Below are 25803 nucleotides of genomic sequence, written 5' to 3' on the forward strand. Positions count from 1 at the left end.
AGTAGACATTTAGACTTGTCAAATGAAAAATAGTAGGTTGCCTATGATAATGACAAATGATGTTACTTGTAGCCACGAAGTGCACTGTAAGAGCAAACTGATGTTTAAATTGTATGTGTTGCACCTACCCAACATGTGCAGACACAGGTAAATTAAGCAGTCTGCCTTTGGTCTTGCATCCTCCCTTAATATGCTGCCCTTGACACTTTGCCTGTACCTGCCTGATCCAAAAGGAAGGGATTTACATTATCTCTGAAAAGCTGTACTACTGAGAGGTAAAAGTGAAGCATTTGGCCTTGAGGAATACCCCACCCCCAGTCCAGACTTCTTTTTGGCACGAGCAGCATCTGTGGATGTCTGTTGCTGCTGAGCCCTCCTACCTGAAACCCAGCAAATCCAGCGGCTATTATGCACCCATGAGGAATTCCAGCCTTATACTGAGCATGTAAGTAGGATTTACAGGCCTTATAAGAGAGATGAAATTCATGTTGTAATTTTAAGAGCCTACAGGATTTGGCTGGTTGGATTGTATTTTAAAAAAATATTCATGCAATATAATATGACTGCATAATACTGGTATTTCATCAAACCAAAATACCCAGTGCTGAAAGAGCTTCACTTTAGGGCTGATTACAATAATTTTCCTCAGACAGTGAGTGAGCGATAGATAAAAATTTAGCGGATGTATAATACTGTCAGCAATCACAAGAATCTGCACCTCATCCTGATGCTCATCAGCATAACACAAATGGGTTATTTATCTAGGTAATTAGAGTAGCATGTATTAATTGTTTTGTTACAGCCATTGCAACACCCAGAGTTTAAGATTTGGGAACAGACAATTCAGTTCCACCACAGAGCAAGTTCTGTTTCAGGCACCCCTGCATACAGACACTCCTCTGGCACTGCACAGCTCTTTGCAATGTATAAGCCCTCTTGGACAACAGTGACCCACCAATGGCATTTTCCCCTCCTACTTCCGAGCGGGCTTAGAAAATCCCTGTTTTTTTCTACCCAAACTCCACTCTTTATCCATTCATGATCTAACCCCAACCTTACATAAGTCATTGAGAGACTCCTGTGATCTTCAGGACCAAAAAAGGACAAGCAGAGTTTAGTGCAGGGCCAGGTAAAGCTTCTACTAAACAGAATCAACAGGCAAGCAAAAAAAAAAAAAACAAAACCACATCTCAAAAACTCTGAGCTCAATTTCAATCTCAGCTACTCTCTTATTTTCTAAAGGTAAATCACATTTAGATGATGAATGGAAAATTTCTCTTTAAAAAGCAACATTTTCTCTTGGATCAAGCTTGATCTAATATATAGATAAATATACTAGCTCTAGCTATACTAGTTTTACCCTTCATATTTCTCCAAAATCTATTAGTTTCCAGCTGTTCTGGAAGCCTTTGCATGTCTCAGGTAAGTTCATGTCACAGCTTTGTAAGTAGCTGTGCATTTTACAAAGCCAAGAGGGGCAGAAGGTCCAGGTGGAGCCCTTGAAAATATTGATTTATCTTGAAACTGCTGCTCCTTACACTTGAAGTGGTCTTTGCTTATAAATAAACTCTTATAATTTCACTGAGATAAGCAGGACAAACAGCTGTACAAATTCTCAATCGAGGAAAAATCAAATTGGTATGATTCTCAGACTTAAATAAGCTGGGAATCCTCATGTGTAAAAGTCTTATGCAAGAATTGAACTGTGAACACTCAGGGGACAAATTCATTCTCCTGGAACAAAAGAGCAAAAAGAGCAGTTTTCTTGCTATTTTAAATATGTGAGCCATGTTTCTGCCTGCCTCCCTTCTTTGGCGTAAGGGCCAGGGGTGCAGAGGAAGAAGCTTTTACTGTGTTCAAAGCTCCAGATTCAGCTTGGTTTGTTCCTTCTTCCCAAAAGGCAGCTATTATTTCTGTTCTTCTTAACAATAATCCTCCAACTTTCAAACTTCTAGAAAATAAGTTTGTTTCAAGACCTTTCATACTGTTGTCAGCAATATTATTCCCAAAAGACACATCTCAGGCACTGAAATGCTTCTTTGCTGGTCTAAAGAAGTCTGTGAGATCCATGGAGATGGTTGTGCAAAACAGAACTATGTCTGGGAAAAGAATATTTTAAGCATATGAGTGGCTCCCAACTGATTCCAGACACCAGTAATGAAGCTCTGGAAGAGATTTTCCTCAGAAGTTTAGTGTATCCTTTGTAAACCAGAATTAACAAGAATGTTGGATTAATATCAAGAAATAAGACTTCCTAATTTTTTCTTGCAGTTGGATGCAAATTGAAGTATACAAATGGGAATGGCAGGCCCTTGAAGAAAGAAATAACTTTCATTGTTTATAGTCTCATTCCTGACAATAAATACTGGTTTTGGAATGTAACATAAATAACCGTGTTCTTTTGCTTTCTTGATACTTTATTGGGAGAATTGTCTCACCCCTGAAATAGTTGAGGACACTAATCTCTAAATTTAACTATCATAAAATTGACAATCAGTGCCAAAGGCATCCTTTTCACCTAAAAACATAGGGTCTAACTAATATCAGCAGAGGCTTAAGATCAAATTTGGCAGGACATGGACAAAGTACATAGCAAATGAAGCAGAGAAGTTCTTCCAGTTTCCATCTGTGGTTTTACATGACTATCAGGTGGGGCCTGCAGAATTGAGTTTACACTGAATGCAGGTGCTTTATGTCCATGGATTATTATTTGTGCTGTACTGCAACAATCAGATGGGCAGTAGGAGAAATTCTCAATCATACTGTGTAAGGGGTGTTGCTTCCTCTCAACTTCTCACCCCTGCCACCTCTTAGATGACACACATTGTTTCTGTGTGAGGAAGGTCAAAGAATTTAAACTTCTCTCCCACTATTCCCACTCTCCTTGCCCAAGTATGAGACAATCTAGCTTGGTTTGTGTGGATGCAGGACTTGCGCTGGCCCTTGCATGAGACATAGCTTGCGCATCAGTTGAAAAGTTCCGTGGGTGACGCTGTTCTCTCTGCTTGGCTTTTAAAAGCATTGTTCCTTTCTCCAGACCCTGACTCCAGAGAGAGACAAAGACTGGATTTGTTGCCTTTGTTTTAGTGCCTTGTCTGAGGCTGTTTGCTTTGACTAGGAGGGAAACCAGGCAGCTCACTGTCTGCAGGACAAATTGGAGGCGTACCAACTGTGGGGTTGGAACCACAGATGGAGCCAAGGGGGCTGAAGCTCCAAATTCAAGAGTTCAGCCTCTTTGAGCACTAGGTTTAAAACATTGCACAAACTTACTTAAAGCCAGAGGTGCTCCTGCTGACAAGCTGCAAAATGAACACAACTCTAACAGCAAGGTGTAGTATTTGTTGATCAGCTACAGGGTGAGCTTTACTCTGAAATGCTTTATAAAATCAGAGGGAAAATTTATTTCCTTGATTGTTCCTAGCCACAAACAGATGCTAATAAAAAGAAAATATTTTTATCACTACAACTACAGCAAGGTAATTGCTGCCTGAATTCAGTTCCATTACTACTTCCATCCCACACAGGAGATAAAACAAAGCTCTGTATAAATGTGTCAAATACCAAATGCAAAACTGGATACAGGGAATCTCCTTTCACCATTGTCATTCTTCAGGAAGCATGACAGATATTTCTAGTTTGGATATAGATGTTTTTATCCCTTGATTTTCATCACACACAAATGCTAGTTAGCTTCAACAGTACATTTAGAGACAAAAAACTCTTATAAGTATTTCAATTAAAGATAAACCCCCCCGATGCTATGAGAAGGAGCTTTATAATTTTTCAGGCTGAAGAACATCTACATTTCCACTAATTCCTCTATCCCATCAATCCAGAATTAAGTTTAAAAAAAAAACAACTTGAACCAGCGGCTCCAGCAATTGCAATATCCAGCCTCCTTTGCAGTTCTATATATTTAACAGGAAAGTGTTTTCCCTAACAACAGCAAAATACAACCCTTGCCTATATCTGTCTGAAACCTTAAAAAACCTAAAGCATAACTTAATTATCCTTGTTTTGTCCTCTTTTTTTGCTAAAAATATGAATGCAAAAGGAACGAGCTTTAACATTTGCTCACAACTGTATCAGCAGTAAGTACTGATAACAAGGTAACAAGGTAACCTAAAATCTCTGAGGCTTTGTATCATATCCAGAATAGGAAATTTAGTTCTGTTGATGAAACCAAGCCAAATCCTTTGACCCATTTCTCAGCTCAGCATATTTAAACTTACGCTTTTCTTTCTCTGTGTGTTAGCCCTCATGAATGCCATCTTACCTGGCTGCTTCCTTGCAGATACAGAACAAGAGGTTCACTCTTAGGGATGGTCACCCACATTTTGTACCAAGTCTTCCCTTTCTCAAGGAACTGGAGGTAGCTGCTGAAGAGGCTGTTTTCAGCCATAAGGATGCCTTGCTTCTGGATGAAGGGGAAAAAAATAAGACAGAGCTGTTTCCATTTATGTTTAAGTGTGCAAAATACTTAGAATTAAATATAAAATACTCAAGTGGTGCAGAGTCAAATAACACTTGAGGGCAAGTGTTGGGTAGGCCATAACCAAATAAGAAATCAACAATTATTATATACTAATTATAATTAAGAAATTATTATATACTGATAATTATTATATACTAATATTAATTAAGAAATAACATAATTCCATGTAACAGAGGCAGAGGCTGAACTACCATTCCCAGTGGACATGATAAATTTGACTTCCACCTAGTAAATTGAAAATGACAATTAAATTATGCACCTCATTTCTTGCTTAGCAAAGTAGGCTGGGAGATGACTTCAAATTAATGGAAAGGGTTTATTAGCAGAACCTCTTGTGCATGGTGGAGCCAAATCAGAGTGCAAAAAAAAATTGGAAGAAATTGCTGTGCTCTGATAGAAAGCAAAGAAAATCAAAATTCGTGTTTGCAGTAGGATTTGCACAGAAGCCTTCTGAAGATTTCTGGAAGCTTCTAATAACATTTGTTAAGTGGCAGTCTCTTCAGCTGCTACTAAGCTTGTTAAGAAAGTTTAATGCAAGTAGAAGGGAAAGAAAAAGCCTGACTCTGATCTTTTCTTTCTAGACACTGGCCTTCTTGCATTTTACCTCATTCTTTGAAGATTTAACAAAAAAACTAGCAGCCTGAGTAGAGGAGAGAAAAACAACACTTTTCCTTGCGTTTTTACAGCTTTTTGTTGTTCTGCTTTCTGAAGTAAAGCCATGGGTCCCATTTCAGTGGTTTGCCTCTCAGCTTTTCAGATTAACAGGGCTCTCTCTTCCCTGTGTAGGTGCAGGTTTGAACCTGCAACTTTTCCTACTGAAACAGTGCTGCAAAATTTGTCATGACATATCACAGACTGTATTGGCACCCATAAAGAGCTCATCATCTGTAGTCATAGCTGGAGCATGTGTCACAGAATGGTTGCAGTCAGAGGGGACTGCAAAGACCATCTCATTCCAACCCCCTGCCACAGAGGGCACTATCTGAGATACCATATCTGAAGGTTTTGATAGGGTCAGGTTCCAGATCCAGAACTTCTTCTGCGCTCTGCAGACCTGGCAGCTCAGGCCAAGGGCCACCTGCGGCTTTATCCCAACCTGTTGCTGAGATCTTGGATGTGTTTAGGTACAAAGCTGACAAAGCCCCCAAGCAACAGAGTTGCTACATGGAATTAAAAGTGAAAAAACAGATCCTATTTTTTGAATAGTTACTGTGCACAGCTCAAGATTGGAAATAGACCATAATAAAAAGAAGTCAGAGGGTTTTCCTTCTTTTTTGTAAGTTTGGAAGCTGAAGCTTAGCTGCAAAACCTGTATGCACACCTGTGTGATCAGCATCCTATGATGAACACTCACTATCTACAAACAGCATCCAGGCTGCAGGTGTGTTCAATAAGATTTATAGGTCAGAGGATTAAATACCATATTGGGGCAAAAAAGAAAACAAATTTGATCATTTTTAATAAATACACTAAAAAAGGAGAGAGTCTCACAAAGTTTCTTAGCCAAAGACTGTACCTCTGCAGCTAGTCTTTTCTTCTGTTCCCCAACTGCTTCCACCCCAGGGCTGCAGGGGCTTGCTGGGAGCTGCAGGAAACACTCTTTACACACTCGATTATGGCGGCTGTTATCTGCAAGTGGCTTAAACTCAGAGCATTTTGCACAGATCACCTGTAACAGACAGATGGTGTTTAATTAGTCATGTTTAAAACACAACCCTTTATCAAAGAAATTGACTTCAGAATGGTTGTTAGTAAAGAAAAACTCTATGAAAGATAACGTAAATGTAAGATAGAGAGACCAATATAATATTCACTATATCTACCTCCATTAATAATTAATGTGCTTGTGATCCCATGCCATATAGCAAAATACCAAATAAAAGAAAACTTATGTCTTTGGGGAAATACTGTGTGACTAACATCATGCAAGTTTGCTTTTCTTGTCTTTTCCTACAGGCTTTTATAAGTCAAAAAGAGCTTAAGTTGATGAAGCAATTGGTGCTTTTTAATGGTCTAAGAAGGACTGATTTTCAGAGTGAAAGTGGCTGATATTCTTCATCAAGTCTCTCAATTCTTGGAGAACTGAGTAATCCAGAAAGTACCAACTATTTTAAGAACATAGTCCAATATATTATCCATTAAAAATTATTTGTCTGCCTCAGCTGCCCAGAGCGTGCAGTGGCACATTTGGCCCAAGGCACCAGTGCTTGGAAAAAATGCTGGATCATCAGCTCCAAAACCTGTTTTAATGCTAAAAATTTGTCTCTAATACACCTGCTCCAGGGAGAAAAACTGTCCCCAGTGTCAGCCTGATGGACATTGATTCTGAATTTCTGTACAATAATAACCAAAAACCCACAGCACACACATATGTTGTTACATGGTTCACTGTAAGACTTAATTACTATTTGAAGAGGATTGCCTTAATTCAGGGAGTGTTACCCAAACAAAAGCAAGACAGCATTTTTAGCAATATGATAGTCTTTCCTTGAGAAAAATTAACTTTAATTCAAATGCTATTGCCACACCACAAAGCATGGCACAACAAACAACGGTTTAACAATAAATTAATTCTGTAATTCTTGTTATCTCTCAGTTCCTGGGAGAAAGCCATTATTTCATTTCTTTAGTAACACTGACTTTCCAATGGAATATTTTAAACGCCCAGAAATGTATTTCATGATTTAATAAAAAAAACCCAGAAGGTTGAAAGTCCCAAGTCTATGGTAGAAATGCCTCCTCCACAGCAATTTAATTTCAGTTACTGAGACTGAGGTTTCCTTAAACATCTTCACTATACATTTAGATCTCTCTGCAGCTGAAAATTTATCTCTACTTCAAATGACTAACATTATTTAAATAACATTACTCTTACTGTTACATTAGGAACACTGAATGTGGTTTCAAATTATTTTGCAGAAATCCCTCTCATCTTGGCCATGGCTATGATTTAGGGAAAGGAAAAGACAATTCAGCCATCAATAAATGGCTCTAGGGGAGATGGCTAAGGGCCTTCAGCAACCCAGCCTTGCCTCTCTGAGATGGATTTTGTTTGGTTTTTCAAGCAGGAGGAAAACACTTTTGCACATTTCTTTAGGGAAAGAAATGCAGAATGACAGAGTATGCTGAGTGGAAAGGGATCCACAAAGATCACCAAGTGCAGCACCTGGCCCCACAGAGGGCATCCCCAGGAATCACACTCTATGCCTGAGTGTTGTGCAAACACTCCTGGAGCTCTGGCAGATTTGGTGCTGTGACTGCTTCCCTGGGGAGCCTGTTCAAGTGCCTGACCACTCCCTGGGGGAAGAACGTCTTTCTAACATCCATCCTAAACCTGCCCTAACACAACTTGAGGCATTTCCCTTGGGTTCTAGAAAGACATCACAGAAAGATGTAAGAGTCTGCCCCTCCTCTTCCCCTCAGAGAAAGTTATTGACCCAGTGAATCTCCCCTCAGTCTCCTCTTCTCCAGGCTAAAGAGAAGTGCCCTCAGCTGCTCCTCACATGGCTCCACTTCACCATCTTCATTGCCCTCCTTTGGATACTCTCTAATAGCTTAGTATCATCTTTAATATTGCATGTCCAGCTGTTCATTTTAGAAGAGCTGCTGTCTGGGTGACGTGAGGCTGTCTTAAGGCCATTGCTTCTGCAAACAAACTATAACCCCCTCCCCAGATACACGCCCACCCCTAGGAAAAGCACCACCTTTCTCTTCACTGAGGCACTGAATTTGCCTTTAAACCAGCACAAACTAGGACTCTTGCACCAGTTTTGCTGTTTTCCCCCCGATATCCAGAGAGTAAAGCAAGTGGAAAAACCTGCTCTGTCAATGACTTGCCATGAACCAGAATGTCTTTTAGTCCCTGCACTGATAAAATTAAAAATGGTCTTCAACGGTCTCTGCAGAAGAAACTCAAGAGCTGAGCATGCTAGGATACTTACTGCCCCACACTGCTTACAATGGTGCCGCCTCTTTGTGATGGAATTGAAGCTCTCGCCGCAGCTCTTACAAGACTGTTTCTCTTTGTCTCGCTTGGATTTGGAAGATTTCTTAGAGGAATCACTCTGAAATTAAAAGTACAAATATGTGATTAAAAAATAATAAAAAATAATGGCAAAATTGTTCATAGAGTTCTACTGACAAAGATCCTCTTAGGGGTTCACACCATTTTGGGAAAGAATTTGCATGACTCCACTACTTGCCTCAGCTGGAGGGCTGGCTCAACCATCAGGGGGTCTTGGGAGGACATAATGTGGTCTCAGCCCCTCATCTTCTTACTGCCACAGAGCAATCCCCTCTCCCTCTCAGTGAAGAGGTGGAGGAATGGCCCAGGTTGGTGTCTCAAGCAAACCTCCCTTCCAGCACTCACCTCCTTTTTTTCAAGGTACATGTTGACTTTGTGAGTGCGCTGGAACCTTCCCTCCCTTGGTGGGAAGATGTGAAGATCTGGGGGAATATGGCTTGACTGAAGAAGTGAATGGTGCTAGGAGTGGACTTTGCACCACCCAACTTCAAATGCTTAATTTAAGAGTTTTCTTAGTCTCCCTTCCAGCCCAAGATGAAGCATATGGCTCCTCAGGGAGGCAGGGACATCTACACCAGGGATCTACATTTATCTGGGACCTGCTGTCTAGATGGCCAGGCAAGGTTAGCCTCTAAATCCAAGCCAATACGTAAAGTCACTCAGCAAACCCTATTGCATAATTTCCTGGTAAATTTAATAGCATTCCTGGATCCAGTGTAAACTGGACTTCCCATGCCTGGAGGTGTTTACAGCCAGATTAGATTCAGCTCTGAACAATCTGCTCCAGTGGAAAGTGTCTCTTGGAGTGGGGTTGGAACGAGATGATCTTTAGGGTCCCTTTCATCCCAAACCATTCCATGATTCTATGATTAACATGCCAATGTGTAGAACAGAAAAATATAATGTGCTGTATACAGATGTCTTTAAGTGTTTGATGAATGCCAGCAATATTTCACAGTATTTTTCAACTCTGTCAGAATACAGTGAGAACAGAAGAGTTTGCAACACTGCTATTGTAGCTGCAGAAAAGATAATAAAAATGAAAAGGTCTTTATTACTTGGCAAATTCCAGAGAGCTATTATAGAAGAAAGACTTTTTCAACAAGATATTATTTTAACTGCTGACACTGAAAAAGAATTTTTAAAAAAGTTCCTTTCCATTCCTGTGAGAGGAGACCTTCCTGCACTGGCAGTGCCCTCATCCCACCACCCAGTGATGGCTCAGGTGACCTTACCACATACTCTTAACACATCATCTGAACAAAGAGGTTTTTGTAGCAAACAAGGACATGCATTGTAACTCACATTGTTCATCATAGATAAATTTAACAGTCACTTTGCAACTGTGTCCTTTATTACACAGGCTACTTTATTTACTACTGATGCCTTTTAAGAGGTGCTAACACAGAGCTGTCTTCAGCATCTTGATAATAATGAACTTGAATAATTGCCATATTTCTCATCTTTCTCAATATAGCCAGCTCTGTTTTGAAGCTGCTGAGTCTGACAGGAAAAAAACACTCACATAAAATCTATTCAGAGTCAGGATCTACTTCTTTCAGGCTAGGCTGTTTTGACTGCTAATTTGCTTTTTCTCTACTGCTTTTAACTCTCTAAATCTCTACAGTTTCCTTGAATTTTAAAATTCTGGTGGAAAAACAGCATATATACCAGCAAGAGGTACAGATTATGTAACTGCAAGATGAAGGCTTGTGGCAGGCCTTTTTAGGTGAGCAGACATCTGAACTTAGTGAATTATGCAGCCTTCATTTGTTTCTGATATGCAGGGGAGAATCACCAAAAAGCTGGTAGGAACAGCAAGAAAACCAGTGGGCTTAGGAGACTGCTGTCACCATTATTTATTACTTGCTATATAGTTGGAGAATCACACAGTCTGGTTTGGGGTGGAAGCGATCTTAAAGCCCATCCAGTCCCACCCTGCCATGGGCAGGGACACCTTCCACTACCCCAGGGTGCTCCAAGCCCCAGTGTCCAACCTGGCCTTAGACACTTCCAGGGATCCAGGGGCAGCAACAGCTTCTCTGTACCAGGTATTTCATTCTGTCTGGGCCAATGTTGTTCATGTAACTCATAAATACAGTCTGACGAGACTCTTACATGAGCAGACACATGAACTACAAAGCATTTTCAATTCTCTTCCTTCTCATTATGCTCTTTCAGGTGTATTTTCCATTCATAAACTATCTGGAGTAACCCACAGTTGGGTTGCAATCAGCAAGTGCTTCTGGAAATGCTTGTTATAAGTGAAAAATAATTTTAAATTATATAGCAGATTTTTTACTTTGTAATCTTGTTTGTTTCTCTACATGGCAACATTATACTGGCAAGACATTTTCCACAGGTTCATATTTCCTTCTGCATACAGAAGTCTGAGCAGTAAGACAATTCATCAAAAGAGGTACCATGATGCTGTAGACAAGCAGATGATCCTTTCTGCAGTAGGACTTAATTGTCTAGTTATGCAAACATGAACGTGAACACTGAAGAAAATCCCAGAAACCTCTCAGGCAAGCTGGGGAAGCACAGGAAGGAGCTCCCAGTGTGCTGGCCACCACTACCACCAAGTTGTTTGCATGTGAAGCTGTTGAGCACACAGTATATTGCTCGTGCTCTCACTGAACTGTACTAAAGGGATGTCAGCACTAAAAAATTAATATTTTGTGAAACTGCAACTATTATTCATTATTCTCATGATATTATAAATTTTTAGCAAAATTAAGAGTCCAGAATCAATGCTACAAAATTTGGGCTATTTTTAACTTTGTCTTTTTGATCAACTCCATTTATTTTTCTATGTCAGGAATTAAATTTTTCATTAAATACATGATTTAAGGAAAATTACTTAACATATCAAGATATTCTATCATATGCAAACCACTGCCACAACAATTTGTAATCAGCTAAAAAGATACAAGGTTTTATTTAATTACAAATAAAATGTATATACTTAAGACCAAACAAATTTTTTATGTAGGCTTGGGGTTTTTTTTTTAGTAGTATAAAACATCTTTTTTTTTTTAAGTAGCCCACTAAATACAGCATCTGTAACTCAAGGCACAAAGCACTAATCACAAAACTGACTGTAAATAAAGTAAAAATTGTTAAGTGAAAATACTAAGTAAGGACAAAAAATAACTAGCATGAAGCATACTAATCACAAACACAAAGTATATTTTGTTTTCGTGGTAGCCAATGTTTTACAGGCCAGAGACATATAAAAGTACTATCATGTCTTCCTCTGCAATAGCAGAAACATGGAAAGCATACTGTGGAAGAAGTGCTACTCAAAATGTGGTTCTAGAGATGAAATCCTGAATTACACAATGCAACACCATTAATCAGATAGGTTTCCTGGTATCTTTTTGCCCTTCTCCTTTCAATCAGTGTAGATCCCTATCACAATTTAAATACATGCACACAAAACCAACCAACCAACCAAAAAAAACCCCACCAAAAATCCCCACAAAACAACAACACACAAAAAAAGCCCACACAAATCTCCCCCGCTCCAAACCCAGTGCTACAAACTGAAGAAACCAACTCTGATGCACGTGCAGCATACATCCACTACCAAAGGAGTTATATTGCTTTAAGTCAATTAATGCTTTGAGGAGAAACCTCCAGGCATCCAGCACTGTTAATAAAGTAACGTCGACTTTCTAACCCAGCAAATTGGTTGGAGAGTTTATTTCCTGGTTTTTGTGACACATCTGAGCAGGATTCAAATTTCCTGATGCTGCAAATGGCAACTAGCTGTGGGTATAACTTCACCAGTAAACTAATGACAGCACAGCTAAGGCCACAGACAGCAGGATATAAACCCTATAAAACCTATATTGAAGTATGATTATTTTTTCCTGCTATAAAAGAAACATAACCCACCTCCCAACACTGCTCTGACTAAAGTAATAGCTTCAAATTACTCACCCCTCCTAATGCACCACCACCATCTGCTCCTGGCATTGATTCAACTGAGCTGGTGCTGGCTATCTGAGGAGAAAGAGAATGACAGAATAGTTTCAACATGGACATTCTTCCTCAAATATATTAAACACTGAAAAGAAAGGAAAAGGAAAAGGAAAAAAAGGAAAAGGAAAAGGAAAAGGAAAAGGAAAAGGAAAAGGAAAAGGAAAAGGAAAAGGAAAAGGAAAAGGAAAAGGAAAAGGAAAAGGAAAAGGAAAAGGAAAAGGAAAAGGAAAAGGAAAGAACAAGGGGGGAGGGTGTTGGGAAGAGAAAAGAAAAGGTTGGCTTTTAGGCCCTCAACTCTTTGCTTGTGAGCACACTTTAATCCACAAAATCAGATCACGGAATCATAGAATTGAAATGGACCTTAAAGCTCATCTTGTTCCAGTCCCCTGCCATGAGCAGGGACACCTTCCACTACCCCAGGTGCACATGCTGCATATGTGCTCAGCCACCCTCAAATACAGGATGGGCTCTGATGTGGATGATTTTACAGATGGCACTGAACTGACAACCTGCCTTTGGGTGCAACCTGTGCCTGTCCCTTACGTGCTATAGAATGCCAGTGCCAAAGTTTGAAGGACACTTCTCTATTTGAGCGTACCAGCCAGACCAGCAAAAGCTCTGTGAGGGCACTTGATTCTGAGAGGAACAGAATTTACTCTATTAAAACACCACACAGTTAAGTTTGTCTTTTTCACAATGCATTTCAATCCCAAAATAAATGCAAAATGGCTTCTCCATTTATTCAGTTATGGAGGTGTATATGTACTAAATAGGCACAGATGTTTGCATATCTATATATATTTCTATAGAGTTCATATATAATATTAATATATATGTGTGCCACATACATAGACATATATACATTCAATAGTATTCAATACATAAAAGGCAAATGAGCTTTGTACATTGAGTACCAAAATCACAGATTACACTCTAAAAAGAATGGAAAACCATCTTTTCTGCAAATTGATTTACAGGGAGTTTGCTAGTTTACATGAGGTTTTCAAATTAGTAGATTCTTTATGATAAATTATCCTGTTATTCCCATAGTCATTCCTCCTTTGCCAATCAGACAACATCTCTTATTTCAATATTATCAGTAAGAGCCTGAATGAGATATGCAGGACTCCAGGCAGCTCTTCAAAATGCAGTTTATTGTATTCAAGATGTTAAAACAGTCCACAGTTGTCGGTGACAGAGCCTGTGCCTACAGCTGTCAGCTCCAGCTGCAGACAAGACTGAAGACTCTTTAATTTTGGTTACAATGTATTATATACTTTGCTGAGCATCTTAAGATGCATCTTACAGAACTACGAATCTACCTTAACTTTTACTATAGCCTATCATAACTATTATAATTGCCATATTCATGTTACTGTTCTCCAATCACTAAAAGTTAGTATGCTACAGTTTAAGCTAGAAGTTGTTTTCCAGTTTTATAGCAGTGGAAAATTCTGAGACCTTTTTTTCTACGTGCATCATCGGCAGACTTTTTTGCCTGTGGTATCCTTCTGCTTGGTAAAAACATCTTCATGTTTGAGGTGGGTTAATCCTTTGCTCTAAGCCATAAAAAACCCCTTCTAACATGCCCTTTGTTTTCTCAGCTATCCAGTAAAACTGGCTCAGCAATTCTTTTCTTCTACATCAAAACTTGCTTTCATTTCTATTCCTTCTTCAGATTCTACATTCAAAAATCTTTCTGCCAAGCATACAAATCTGTGAGACTTTCTTGTCAAACTTTCATCCTTCCCAACAATTACCAAAATGGCCAGTGCATTTTGGCACTCTGGCTTCATTTCATTTTAAAGCAAGAAGGTCAATCTCTGAGTGGCCAAATTGAAGGGCTATCCATTCTGACCCTTCATTGGATCTATATACATTCTAATACAATCAACCAACTCTTTGGAACAAGGAAAGGAGCAAATGCATCCCCTGGGGCCAGGGCTGTGACACCCTAGAGCACTTTCTCAGGGAATTCAATTGAATTAAGGGAAGCATCTCTATTCAGCTCTAACCAGCTACTTCTGCCTCTGCAAAAACCATCAACCCTAAGGTGTTCACATCATCTGTTCCTCAGTCCTCTGCAAAGGGGCTTTTTTCACTGGAATCCTAATCAACCCAGGGTTTTACTCTGCCTAGTAAAAGGACATCTGTGTGGTGTGATGGGACTTGGAAAAAGAAAAATGTAGGGGAAAAACAGGGTTTGAAGAAGAGCTTGAGAAAACCCCCAACAAATTTAGGGAAAAGAGTAAATTCCTCTAGTTGCCTATTCAGATCCCCATGTCTGTTTGTTTATTTGGAACAATGGGCTAAAAATCAAATACCCTCTATGCTTACCTGGAAAACATTTCAAAAGGGCTTCTCCCTGTTACATTACCATTATCACTCACAGTGTCTCAGAGCTGGTAACAATGCAATTATTGACATGTTTGTCAGAACCACCCCAGATCTATCGGGAAAGAAACAGCAGCATCTAACATTCACAATTTAACTAACAGAAGCATTCTCAATCTCAAATCATAGGGATGCTACTTCCACAGAGCTCAGCTCTCTGCAGCACTTTTCCTTGCCAGCCTTCCAAGACTGGACAAACTGGGTCCGTTACCACACCAGGAGCCTCCAGCTCTTCTGAGATGAAGCAGTGGTGAAAGAGGTCCTTTTCCTTGGGAACATTTTTAGATGGTTTTAAAAACACCTTTCACATAGCCTGGAAATGCTGCAGGTGAAAATGGAGGAACTAAAGCACAAAGGAATCTGAAAGCTTTCTAAAACCACTTTCTAAAATTACTACTGCTACCATTACCTGGTCTGGCACTGATTGGCAATGACACTGGATACTCCCCTCCTGACAGGTAAGTGTTCATCAATTGCTGAAGACCTGCACAGGCATAATCTAAAGACTAGGTCAAATTTCAGATCTCTCCACCTCCCAGAAACCACAAATCTTCTGTAGGGAGATTTCAGGCTGACACCAACCCAAAATGCTGGTATGAGCTCACGTGAGTCAGCAGAGAAACACACGCATAGTCAGAGTTGAATACACTGGTCATGAACTGCAACCAGTCCTAAGCACTGTAACAGGGAAAATGTATGGCCAGGATGGGAAAAAATCAATTTGACTCTTTTTGTACAGGCTAATTTCTAGTAGCTGTTACAGATGCAGACAGGAATCCATGAGTGCCTATCATGGATTTATCACTATTTCTTCAATCATGAGAGAAAAAAAAAGGGCCACTTTTTCCTCTCAAGTTGCTGCCCAATATTCCATAGATGCTATGTCTGGTGACTACTACCTAGTGCAGTGTATGGCAGTTAGAATGTTCTCAGTATTTGTCCAGTTTTCCTTAAAGAAATACTTTCAGCTCATTTTAACTGACAGCAATTTCTGTCACATTTAGCTGTGACACCAGTTTCAAAGCTGATTACTAGAGAAGATACTCTCCTAAAAATGTGGGTTAAAATGCTGGCATTAAAGAAATTACAGTACAGACTGCATTAATATTTCAGACAGGGATAAACCAGACTCGTGTTCTGCTTGGCTTTCATGAAAAGTAGAGTATAAATATGAGGCTACACCATGAACACAGAAGCAAAATCAAATTGAATTTGCAAGCAAGATAATAATAATGGACTTGGCCAGATGCCATGTTTTAATTACATACAAAGAAGTGTGCTTATTAGTTTGCTTATTAGATTTTTTTCCATCAAAGCATCCTGGCTCTGAATGCAGCCATAAGTTAACTGTAAATTATAGACATGAATTGACTATTTTCTATTTTTTTCCCCAAGTAATTTTAGCTGATGAATAGTTCAGTACAAGTGAACTACGCAAATTCAGAAAATGGCTCATTGCTGGCAGTTATCCATAGCAGAATTCTGGACTCTAAGGAGTGTTGAGGAGATCTTCACTGTCAGTTTGATTATGTGGGGATGAAAGGCATATCCAACATCTCTCCTGAGGCCTCATGGAAATCGGGCACATAAAAAATCCAGATTACTGAGTCACCAAATCAGTCCTGAATCTCCAACCAGAGATGTCAAAAATGGTTAGGTACCAAAACAAAAAAACTCAAACAAAGAATTTAGGAGGCAGGGGATGGGGAAGATAAAAAGCTCTTAAAGTTCAATCTCTGCAGCTGGACCTTCTCTCCCTCTGCTCCAAGATCTACCATGTCTGAAGTCATAAAGTCATAGGCAGAACTGTATGATATTCCTAAATATTTTGCCCTTTCAGGCCCCATTCCTCTTTAGTTTGTAGCAAATGCCTGTGGCTAAGGTTATCACCATCATTTTCAAGTTGAATGGAGAGATACAGACCTGATGCGAATACTTTTAAAACAAAATTCCTAGCAAACACAGACTGATATCTTACAGCTGTAAAGAAACAATAAAATTTCAGACTATATAATATACATAGTTGAAGAGTATTTTTCTGAAATATATTTACTATCTATAAGATAGTATTTTAAGATCCTTTTAAAATGCATAATTTTCCTTCTGAGTATTTAAAATATTTTAAATAATAATAAAATAAATTCAAAGAAATAATCCCAAAACACATCTCTGATGAGATGAGGGAAAAGTAATGAACAAAATTTCCCAGGGACACGAGTAACATTCCAGACTGCTAAGCACTCATAACATTGAGGAATTATACCTGTTCCGCTAAAAAAAGCCACCAGCCTGGAAAACATGCCTGATGAGTCTCTGGCATTGAATTGTCCTGGGTAATTTATTCTGTATCTGCATGGCTGAGTAACTGTGACTGATACACATTTGAGAGCCAGAGAAATGGAGATCACTGCCCTGTAATGTCATATAAAAATCCAGAACAAGACTCCACTATTTTAAAGTTAGCTGTGCAAGTCTTAACTGTTGGTAAAACTGTTCTGGCAAAGGAGAATGAAGCACTAGTACTTACTGAAGAATCAGGAAGATGGTCCTCCTCTTGTGAAAAAGAGCTATTGAAAGCTCTGAAGGTCTCACTGTTCTGTTTGTGCTTTTCTATTGTGGCTTGAATGACCTGAGACAAAGATGTCAGCAAAGATGAGAAGCATCACAAAAAAAAATTCTCTCATAGGAAGATGGATAGGATTATCATTTGGTGAAAAACACTTACACATGTATAAATGAAAGGGAAACATAAAAACCTTAAGTGGTGGTGTTAAACCCATTATTGTTTCAGTCAAGAACTAAGACTGCCATCAGACAGTGTGTGTCTCTACAAGTCAAACTGGAAAAATATACAAGGTCTGATGCCTCAGTCTCTTCTCATACTGGGCTTGAGGAATGCAGGAAAGGGGAGCCCAGCTGGAGTCCCCTGATACTTTCTGGGGCCAGCTGGTCAGCACCAGGACCCTGACTGAGCTCCACACTTCTCCATGAACAACTCCACCACACTGGCCCACCCAGCTTCCCTGCACAGCCACATTAATTCAGAACCCCAAAACAATAATTTCAAAGGCTGCCTGCATGGTGATCGCCCTCCTTATCATTGTTGCTTTGTACTAACATGAATCCATTCCCTCTTCTCCTCTTCTGTCCTGTTAAAACAAAAGAAAAATAGAGAAAACATCATCATTCTACTTAAAATGTTTTCAATAAATTAGATTCACAGCTTTATATCCATTATGTTTTTAGCTTTGCGATCCACTATTTTAAAAACAATGGTAATTATTGACAGTAATTATTACCAAGTGCCAATAATACTCGAATTGTTCAAACAGTGGACCCTACAAACACTACTAAAAATACTGTAAGCATTCAATAAAGGCAATCAACACACTTGGACTAAGGGCCAACATTCTCTTACATATCTAAGTTACCCACCTCTGTTGCTCACCTTGTGATTTAAAGCTCTGTCACACTAGCACAGCCCGTAGATCAATTTCTCCTCACATATTCACAAACCTTCAAAGACAGAACAAATATCATACCTGGCTTGTAGTTCCAATGATCTCTTTTTTCCTGTTATGGAAAATGTATGAGCCACATTTTGCTTGGCAATTTCTTGGACCTGTAAAAAGCACATGAGCTTTTTACTCATTGACCTTGTTTTTCCAACATTTTAAATTACTTACAAATACAGTCCTTCGAAATGCTTACTCTAAAGGATCATTTGGAATAAAGTATAGAAGTAGAAAAAATAAGGGACTGCTTCCATAGTTACCTGTCTTGCTACAAAACTTGTGTGTCTGTATCACCAATCAGACTTCTACAGCAGCAGGGGGAGATGGCTCGTGTACCAGCCAGGGGACAAGGTAATGCTCTCAATCCAAACATGTCACATAGTCACCATTATTCTGCTCCCCTTTGAATGATTCTTATAAAACCTTTAAAAGCCCAGCTGTCAGAGACTGAAATGTTATAATTTATGTCTTAAACATCTTAATGAAAGATTTTTACTTGTTACAGCAAAACTGCAAAAGCTGCAGAGAAAACCACCAAAACCCTGAATGGAGCCATACACAGCTCATTGATGAAGATAAGATAAATTGACTCAGGGGAGAAGAATACATTCAGAGAGGGATCAAGCTTAGTACCTTCAGGGTGGAGAGGTTTTGAGTGTGTGATGAAAAAGCCTCTGATCCCAGCAGGGAACACCTATCCTCTGCTGTGCAGAGGAGCTCAGCTGTGGGCTCCCTCACCTTGGCAAAAGCTGCAGCCACATGAAGGACAGCAGAGTCATGGCCCATCAAAGACCACCCCGCAAAGGGGTCTTCAGACCCTGAACCAGAGATGATGCAACAGATCCATAGTGTTGCAAAGGACAGTGTCAAGTGTGCCCTACACAAGGGAGGCACGTGGGCATTCCCACCTGGCCCAAACCAATTTATTAATGCACTGGATTCCATACTTTACAGCGACACGTGTCAGGGTAACCCTCACCACCAAGAGCAGATGGAGGGAGCAATGAAATGTTGTTGAGACCCTGGGAAGGGTGATATGCTTCCACCTAACCTATGTCACTCTCTCCATGTCTCCCCATGCATGGACACTTTTTTTTCTATTTCTGTCTTTATTTTTCTCTTTCTCTTTACCTCTTTTACTATTAAATACAATATATCACTTTTTTTTTGCACCAACATCTAACTTCATTTGGTTTTAATCAAGTTTCAGGGTATATTTTGAACCTTTCTGGATTTGATCCATTTTATTCACAAAGGCTTAGTTTCCTTTGGTCTTCTGTGTTAAGCTGGTTCGTAACACCAACCAACCAAAAAAACTCAAAAAGAGAATCATAGAATCATTAAGGTTGGAAAAGACCTTCAAGATGCTCAAGTCCAACCATCAAAACAGCACCATCACATTCACCACAAAACCATGTTCTCAAGTGCCACATCCACATGTTTTTTGAACACTTCCAGAGATGGTGACTTCACCATTTCCCTGGGCAGCCTGTGCCAGGGCTGGACAACCATTTCCGTGAAGAAATATTCCCTAATATCTGGTGCAACTTGAGGCTGCTTCCTCTCATCCTGTCACACGTGAGAAGAAGCCAACCCTCACCTGGCTACACCCAACTTTCAGACAGTTGTAGAAAGCGACAAGGTCTCGCTCCTTATCTCCAGACAGAATTGCCCCAGGTCCCTCATAAGACTTGTGCTCCAGACCCTTCTCCAGCTCTGCTGCGCTTCTCTGCACATACTCTGGCACCTTAAGGTCTTTCTTGTAGTGGAAAAGATGCATTGATCCAAAGGGATCCAAAGCTAGGTTTTAAGATTCTATTATATTTTTACATAAATATAATGTTACATATTTAAATTCAGCAGGGATCCAAAGCTATCAAGAACATTAAAAAAAAGGAAGAGATTCAAACCTGCAGTCCTGCAATGTCCATCTTCTCTCGGACACTGAACTTCTGGCCGATCAGCCTCAGCTTTGGCACACAGTACAGCACCATGCTGTTAAACTGCAATAAGGCAAGAGTTTAACTTAGGCAGTAACATGCTGGACATAGCCTGCACTGTGAAAGTTGAGAGCTCTAGTGTGTTTTACTCTAAGATATAATTCTCAAGAAGAGATTTAAGGTGAAATTGAGGTGAATGGATCATTACAGAAAGAAGTGGGCAGACAGAAACACCACATTAGCCAGTCACTTCTCCCTTCTGCTCCCCCTCTGAATTGGACTGTCTTGAAAGCATGAGAGCTCTTTTCCCAGTGCTAGTGAGAGCAGGCCATCTCCTGCAGGAAGGTGGTTTGGCTGGAAACCACCTCCTGTGGCACTCTGCCACATATAACAAATCCTTGAGGAAAAAGCTACAAGAGAAAACTGCTGCTCAGAAGGAGTAGCTGGGCTCAGCTGGTGAATGCTTTTTGGCTTTAGGCCTAGGAAGATGGAAATATACCACAGAATCATAGATTCAAAGGATGGTTTGGGTTGGAAGGGTCCTTAAAGCCTATTCCACCCCCTGCCATGAAAAGGGACCCCTTCCACTAGACCAGTATGCTCTAAGACCCGTCCAACCTGAGCACAGCCCTGAAAATAAAAGAGCAACTGAAACACTCACCAGGAATAAATACCTGTCCTGTGCTGTGCCATTCTTAGCTGAAAGTTTCTGAATGTGTCCTTCTTTAATGAGCTCGTTGGCTGGGTTAACAATATCCTCTTCACCACCCAGGCGCTCATAGACTTCCAAAAGCTTGTGCATCTTTTCCTGCCAGTACAAACCCCCAGCAATTTAAGTTAAAAAAAAAAAAAAATCCATGTTTTCTATTGCCCACTGTTTAACTTCTGTGGTAAATATATGTAAGTTGAAAGAAAACAGTCTTTCACTTCCACTGTAGCTTTGCATTTATATTAAAACCCATTGCATACTCTTCAGTGCTATTCCCCACTCCAGATTAGTCACACTGGATTAGTTATACTTGGATTGTACCATTTAATGACACTTTGAGATAAATTTATTTGATACTTTTAGACTATTACTATTCAACAATAAATATGTATCATAGAATCATAAAGTCTGAAATAAATCTCTAAGACCATCAGGTCCAAATATTAATCTTTGGAACTTATTTTCTTTTCTTCTTTTCTAAAGAAGCAATGTCCAATAAAATCAATACCCAAGCTGGACACCTGTTCATTACCAAATAATGGAAGCATGATTTATTTTTTCTACTGCACCACAAGAGGAGTAAGCAGCCAATAATTAATTCAACCCCCCACTAACTTTTGGGGATTTTGCTACAGTATTCACTTTCAGTCTGGCAAAATTATTATAGCAGCCTTTTCCAATGGGTTCTTGTGTACTAACAGAAAAAGCAACCAACACAGAAAATAATGAGCCAACGAGTTGTTTCATATTCCTGATATCTGCAGATACTGTACAAACCCCCAGGAGTTGTTAAGAGGCCCAAAACCAGAAAAATTTCCACCAAAATATATTCTTATCAAGAGAACATGCCAGACTCAAATAGAAACAGATGGTTTCCTAACTATGTTTTCAGACATACTCGCAATACACAGACATCAGCTGGCTACTTCCCCACAGCAGCCACAGGAAACGTGGTCTCATGGTGTCCCCACCAGCGGGGGGAGGAAGTAATGGTATGATAGGGAAGTGAATATAAACTTGGACCCCCAAATGTTCAATGGGTGCTATGCCAGATACACAGCATTTCAAGTCTGTTTGATACAAAATATCCTGAGACACATGGGTGCACCAAAAGGATAACATCTGCAGCTGTAAAGCCCATTTATTTTAATGCACTAGCCCTTCTATATGTAAAACATGTGCTAATGTCCAAAATCTCCACAGTCTGCCCAGCTTTTGAAGCACAGCTTTCTGAAGCTATCGATGCATGCAAAATGAACATTCTGGCCCACTTAAGATGGGCCAAAATCAAATCAAAGCTACCTTCATCCTGTTGAAGAACAGTAGGGCTAAAAAACCAGTGTGAAAATCTGCAAGGACACCTTGTGAATGGGCCTAATCGGAATACTTTCAACACTTTTCAAGGAAAAGCAAATAACAAGTTTTATGAAAACTTCCTTTTCCAACTCATTGGGTCCTTAAGAATGAGGGAAGTGGAATTTACGCCCAACAAGCCATAGAAAACTGCATTTACAATAAAAAGAACTCAGACACCCAACACATGTTTAAAGCCTGAGTGACAGTCAGATAGTCCTTTCCAGTTACCGTACTGAGCCTATTGCAATGGGAGGCCCTCAGTTTTGTCAAGTGTTTCAGTCAGATAATGATTCTGTTATGGAATTGCTACTCACCATCTTCCGGATGGCTGCATTGGAATGGTTTGCTGCTGTCGATATCAGCTCCAGTGACTCTGCAATAAAGGTACCAACAGTTATGCATTCTCTAGATTATATCTTTAATAGCACCCTGGGGGACAGGTTCACCTCTCTGAGTAGTTTTTCCTTCAAAATTAATGATACATAAGCAACTATAGACACAATCAGTTCTGCCTGTTCAACTGATCTATGTTTCATCTTTCTCTCCTAAAAATCTAGATGAGCCAAAGCACACAGTGACAAAGAACCCTCACTTTGTAGGAGTCACCTATCAAAAGTCAAGTCTCACTTAAGTCTTCCCAAGCATATTTTTAAGACTGTTTTCCTAAAACAGGGCTTGCCTGCTTATGGTGATATGGACACTGTTTTCGTTGAGATCAAAAACTCCTTGTAATCAAGAGAAGTCCATTTCTCTTGTTTCACCATATAAACAGTCTATCTGGCTTTCTTGGCAAGAAATACACATTTAAATACAATACAAATTTGAAACCATTCTTCCTTTCTTCCTCTGGCTACTGCAAGGATGTCTTCCTGTCTTTGTCCTTAGCCACACAATGGATTAAACTAAAAAGTTAGATGTTCCACTACATCAAACTTCAACATATTGTCACTGATTATTTGCCAAAGCTGCTTTCATTCCTAGAGCAGGCATTCCAACCCTTTTCTTCTCAACTCCAAAAGCATTCAAAATCCTTTTGTTTGGCAATAATTTGATTAATTCAAATCTCCATTTCTACCATAGTCCCGGTTGTAAGTATCTGAACACGTGAAGGAAAACTGCCCAAGATTTCACTGTGCTTTTAGACAGAGAGGCGTTTACGTGTACTTTCAGCATCTTTCCTGTCTGGAGATTCTTCTGGAAGTTTCTTTAAATAGTCCTTCAGGAGAAGCTCATAACGAGGAATCCTTTGCACTGGTTCAAGCATGTGATGCTGCAAGGTCAGGTTTCCACACACCTCCTGTTTCTGTAATGGAGAGCAAACAAAAACAGGAGGGTTTGTTTTTTTCCTGCCTTTGGTATATAACAGCAATGAAAAATGACCACATACAGCTAGAGGAGTGTACAGGAGTTTCACAAGCCATCATGGATCATTAGACTCATTAGGTTGGAAAAGACCCTTGAGATGATTGAGTCTAAACATAAACCTGTCACTACCAAGGCCAACTAAATCAAGTCCCCAAGTGCAACATCTGCATGTCTTTTAAATCTCTCCAGGGACAGTGATTCCATCACTGCCCTGGGCAGCCTGAGCCAGGGATGGACAACCCTCTCCATCAAGAAATTTTCCCTAATATCCAATCTAAACCTTCCCCTGGCACAGCTTGAGGTGATTTCCTCTTGTCCTGTTTCTTGTTACCTGGAAGCAGAGCCCAATCTCTCCCCCATCTGCCCCTTCCTGTCAGGGAGCTGTGCAGAGCAAGAAGGTTCCTCCAGAGCCTCCTTTTCTCCAGATTGAGCTCCTTTCCCAGCTCCCCTCCCTTCTCTGAACACACTCCACCCCCTCAAACTCTTTCTTATTGTGAGGGGCTCAAAACTGACCCCAGGATTCAAGCAATGCCCAGCACAAGGGATGGGCACTACCCTGGCCCTGCTTCCACACCAGGGCTGGAACAGGCCAAGGTGCCCTGGTTCTTCTTACCCACCTGGGCTCCTGTTCAGCCACTGCCACCAGCACCACCAGGACCTTTCCTGCCGGCCCTTTCCAGCCCCTCTGGCTCAGCCTGGAGGCTCAGGGGCTGTTGTGACCCAAGGATAGGACCTGGCACTTGGCCTTGTTCAACTTCAGATCACTGGGCTCGGATCCAGCCTCTCCAGAGCTGGAGAGCCTGACAGCAGATATCAGATCTGGCAGATTTTATGTGAATCTTCATCCCATGTCCAGTATTTTCTGCCAATATGCAACTACCTTCTTTCAGAAGGCTCAGAAAAAGCTCTTCCCAACCATAGCCCTGTGCAGCATTATTCTCTCAACTTCACGAAATCAAAATGCCCCCTGGAATGTATTGCTTGCCAGAGCTCACTGTATGAGCAGTAGACACACTGCTCACATATCAGCTTTGAAAGGCAGAGCTCTCTCAAATTCAGCTTCTTTTTCACTTGGCCAAGAAGGGGAGGAGTTTTGAGTCTGGTTACACTAAACATCATCCAATAAGGCACCAATGTGCTCTGCTTACAATGGCACTGAGTATAGCAGTGTACTTGTTTTCATAGGATCCTGTGAAGCTAAAGAATATTTCTGCTTAAAAGACGAGAGATGAGAATCTCAGTAAGAACCAGTAACTTGCTTTAAAGCACACAGGAAGTTTTTGCTAGCGATGTAATCTGACTCCACAGGAGCATGTTAACCACAGACACACACAAGCTCTTCTACACACAGCATTATTTTTACATCAGCCCACTAATGTGGTCTGTTGCAGTGTAAAACAGCCTCTCTACAGCCATGTTAATTTCACTGTGCATCTCTCAGAGAAAGGAACTTCTTTCAAGTATCTACAATTTCCTCATAAATATTCCAGCCCACACCACACTGCTGACTCGCTCCATTCCCACAGCAAGACTGGAGATAATAGGATGAATGTCTGAGAGAAGAATATTAGCTATCCTTCCAGAAATTCAAAGGACTAAATTTGATAAGTCACAGTCATCAACTTATTAGTAACATTTGATTTTTGTTTTCTGCTTTCCCTAATATAACCTAATCAGTAACAGTGAATGCCTTATGCTGTATATTATATATACACTATTCCATTAGCAGCTCAGGTAGACAGTGCATCCCTGAAGGATCACAACACACTTCAACTGGTATGTTGAAAACTATCAGTGGTTTTTGATAGTGCAGAGATATGTCAGATGAGTGGACTAAACATTCTGGGTCCAATCTCTGCCTCCTGCAGCTATGATCACTGAGCAATGGAGAAGAAGGTGCAGTGTAGGTGTGACTAAATAACCTACAGTGCAATTCTGTCATCAGCAGGTTTACGAGGTGCATCTCCAGTGCCCACACTGCCTGGCAAGAGTCCTGCTCAAGCAACAGCTGCCCT

At 40.2% G+C, this 25803-nt stretch overlaps 1 protein-coding gene across 12 annotated transcripts in view; it reads right to left on the reverse strand.

Moving 5' to 3' along the window:
- Positions 1-25803, reverse strand: part of FGD3 (FYVE, RhoGEF and PH domain containing 3) — a 102984-nt gene that overhangs the window by 2846 nt on the left and 74335 nt on the right. For 8 of the 12 annotated variants that reach the window (XM_021539532.4, XM_085590899.1, XM_085590901.1 and 5 more), the window contains 11 exons: positions 23588-23726; positions 22738-22796; positions 21020-21166; positions 20329-20421; positions 18446-18525; positions 18022-18052; positions 17431-17532; positions 12468-12530; positions 8437-8559; positions 6012-6164; positions 4277-4417 (listed from right to left, as the gene is read on the reverse strand). In XM_021539532.4, coding sequence (XP_021395207.3) covers positions 4277-4417; positions 6012-6164; positions 8437-8559; positions 12468-12530; positions 17431-17532; positions 18022-18052; positions 18446-18525; positions 20329-20421; positions 21020-21166; positions 22738-22796; positions 23588-23726 — 1131 coding nt within the window. Of the gene's footprint in view, positions 1-128; positions 222-4276; positions 4418-6011; positions 6165-8436; positions 8560-12467; positions 12531-17430; positions 17533-18021; positions 18053-18445; positions 18526-20328; positions 20422-21019; positions 21167-22737; positions 22797-23587; positions 23727-25803 lie in introns of all 12 variants that reach the window. The other 4 variants (XM_085590896.1, XM_085590893.1, XM_085590902.1 and 1 more) reach the window with 2 other exon arrangements.

The sequence above is a fragment of the Lonchura striata genome, chromosome 12 (assembly GCF_050655825.1).
Source record: "Lonchura striata isolate lonStrDom1 chromosome 12, ASM5065582v1, whole genome shotgun sequence".
Classification (NCBI taxonomy): domain Eukaryota; kingdom Metazoa; phylum Chordata; class Aves; order Passeriformes; family Estrildidae; genus Lonchura; species Lonchura striata.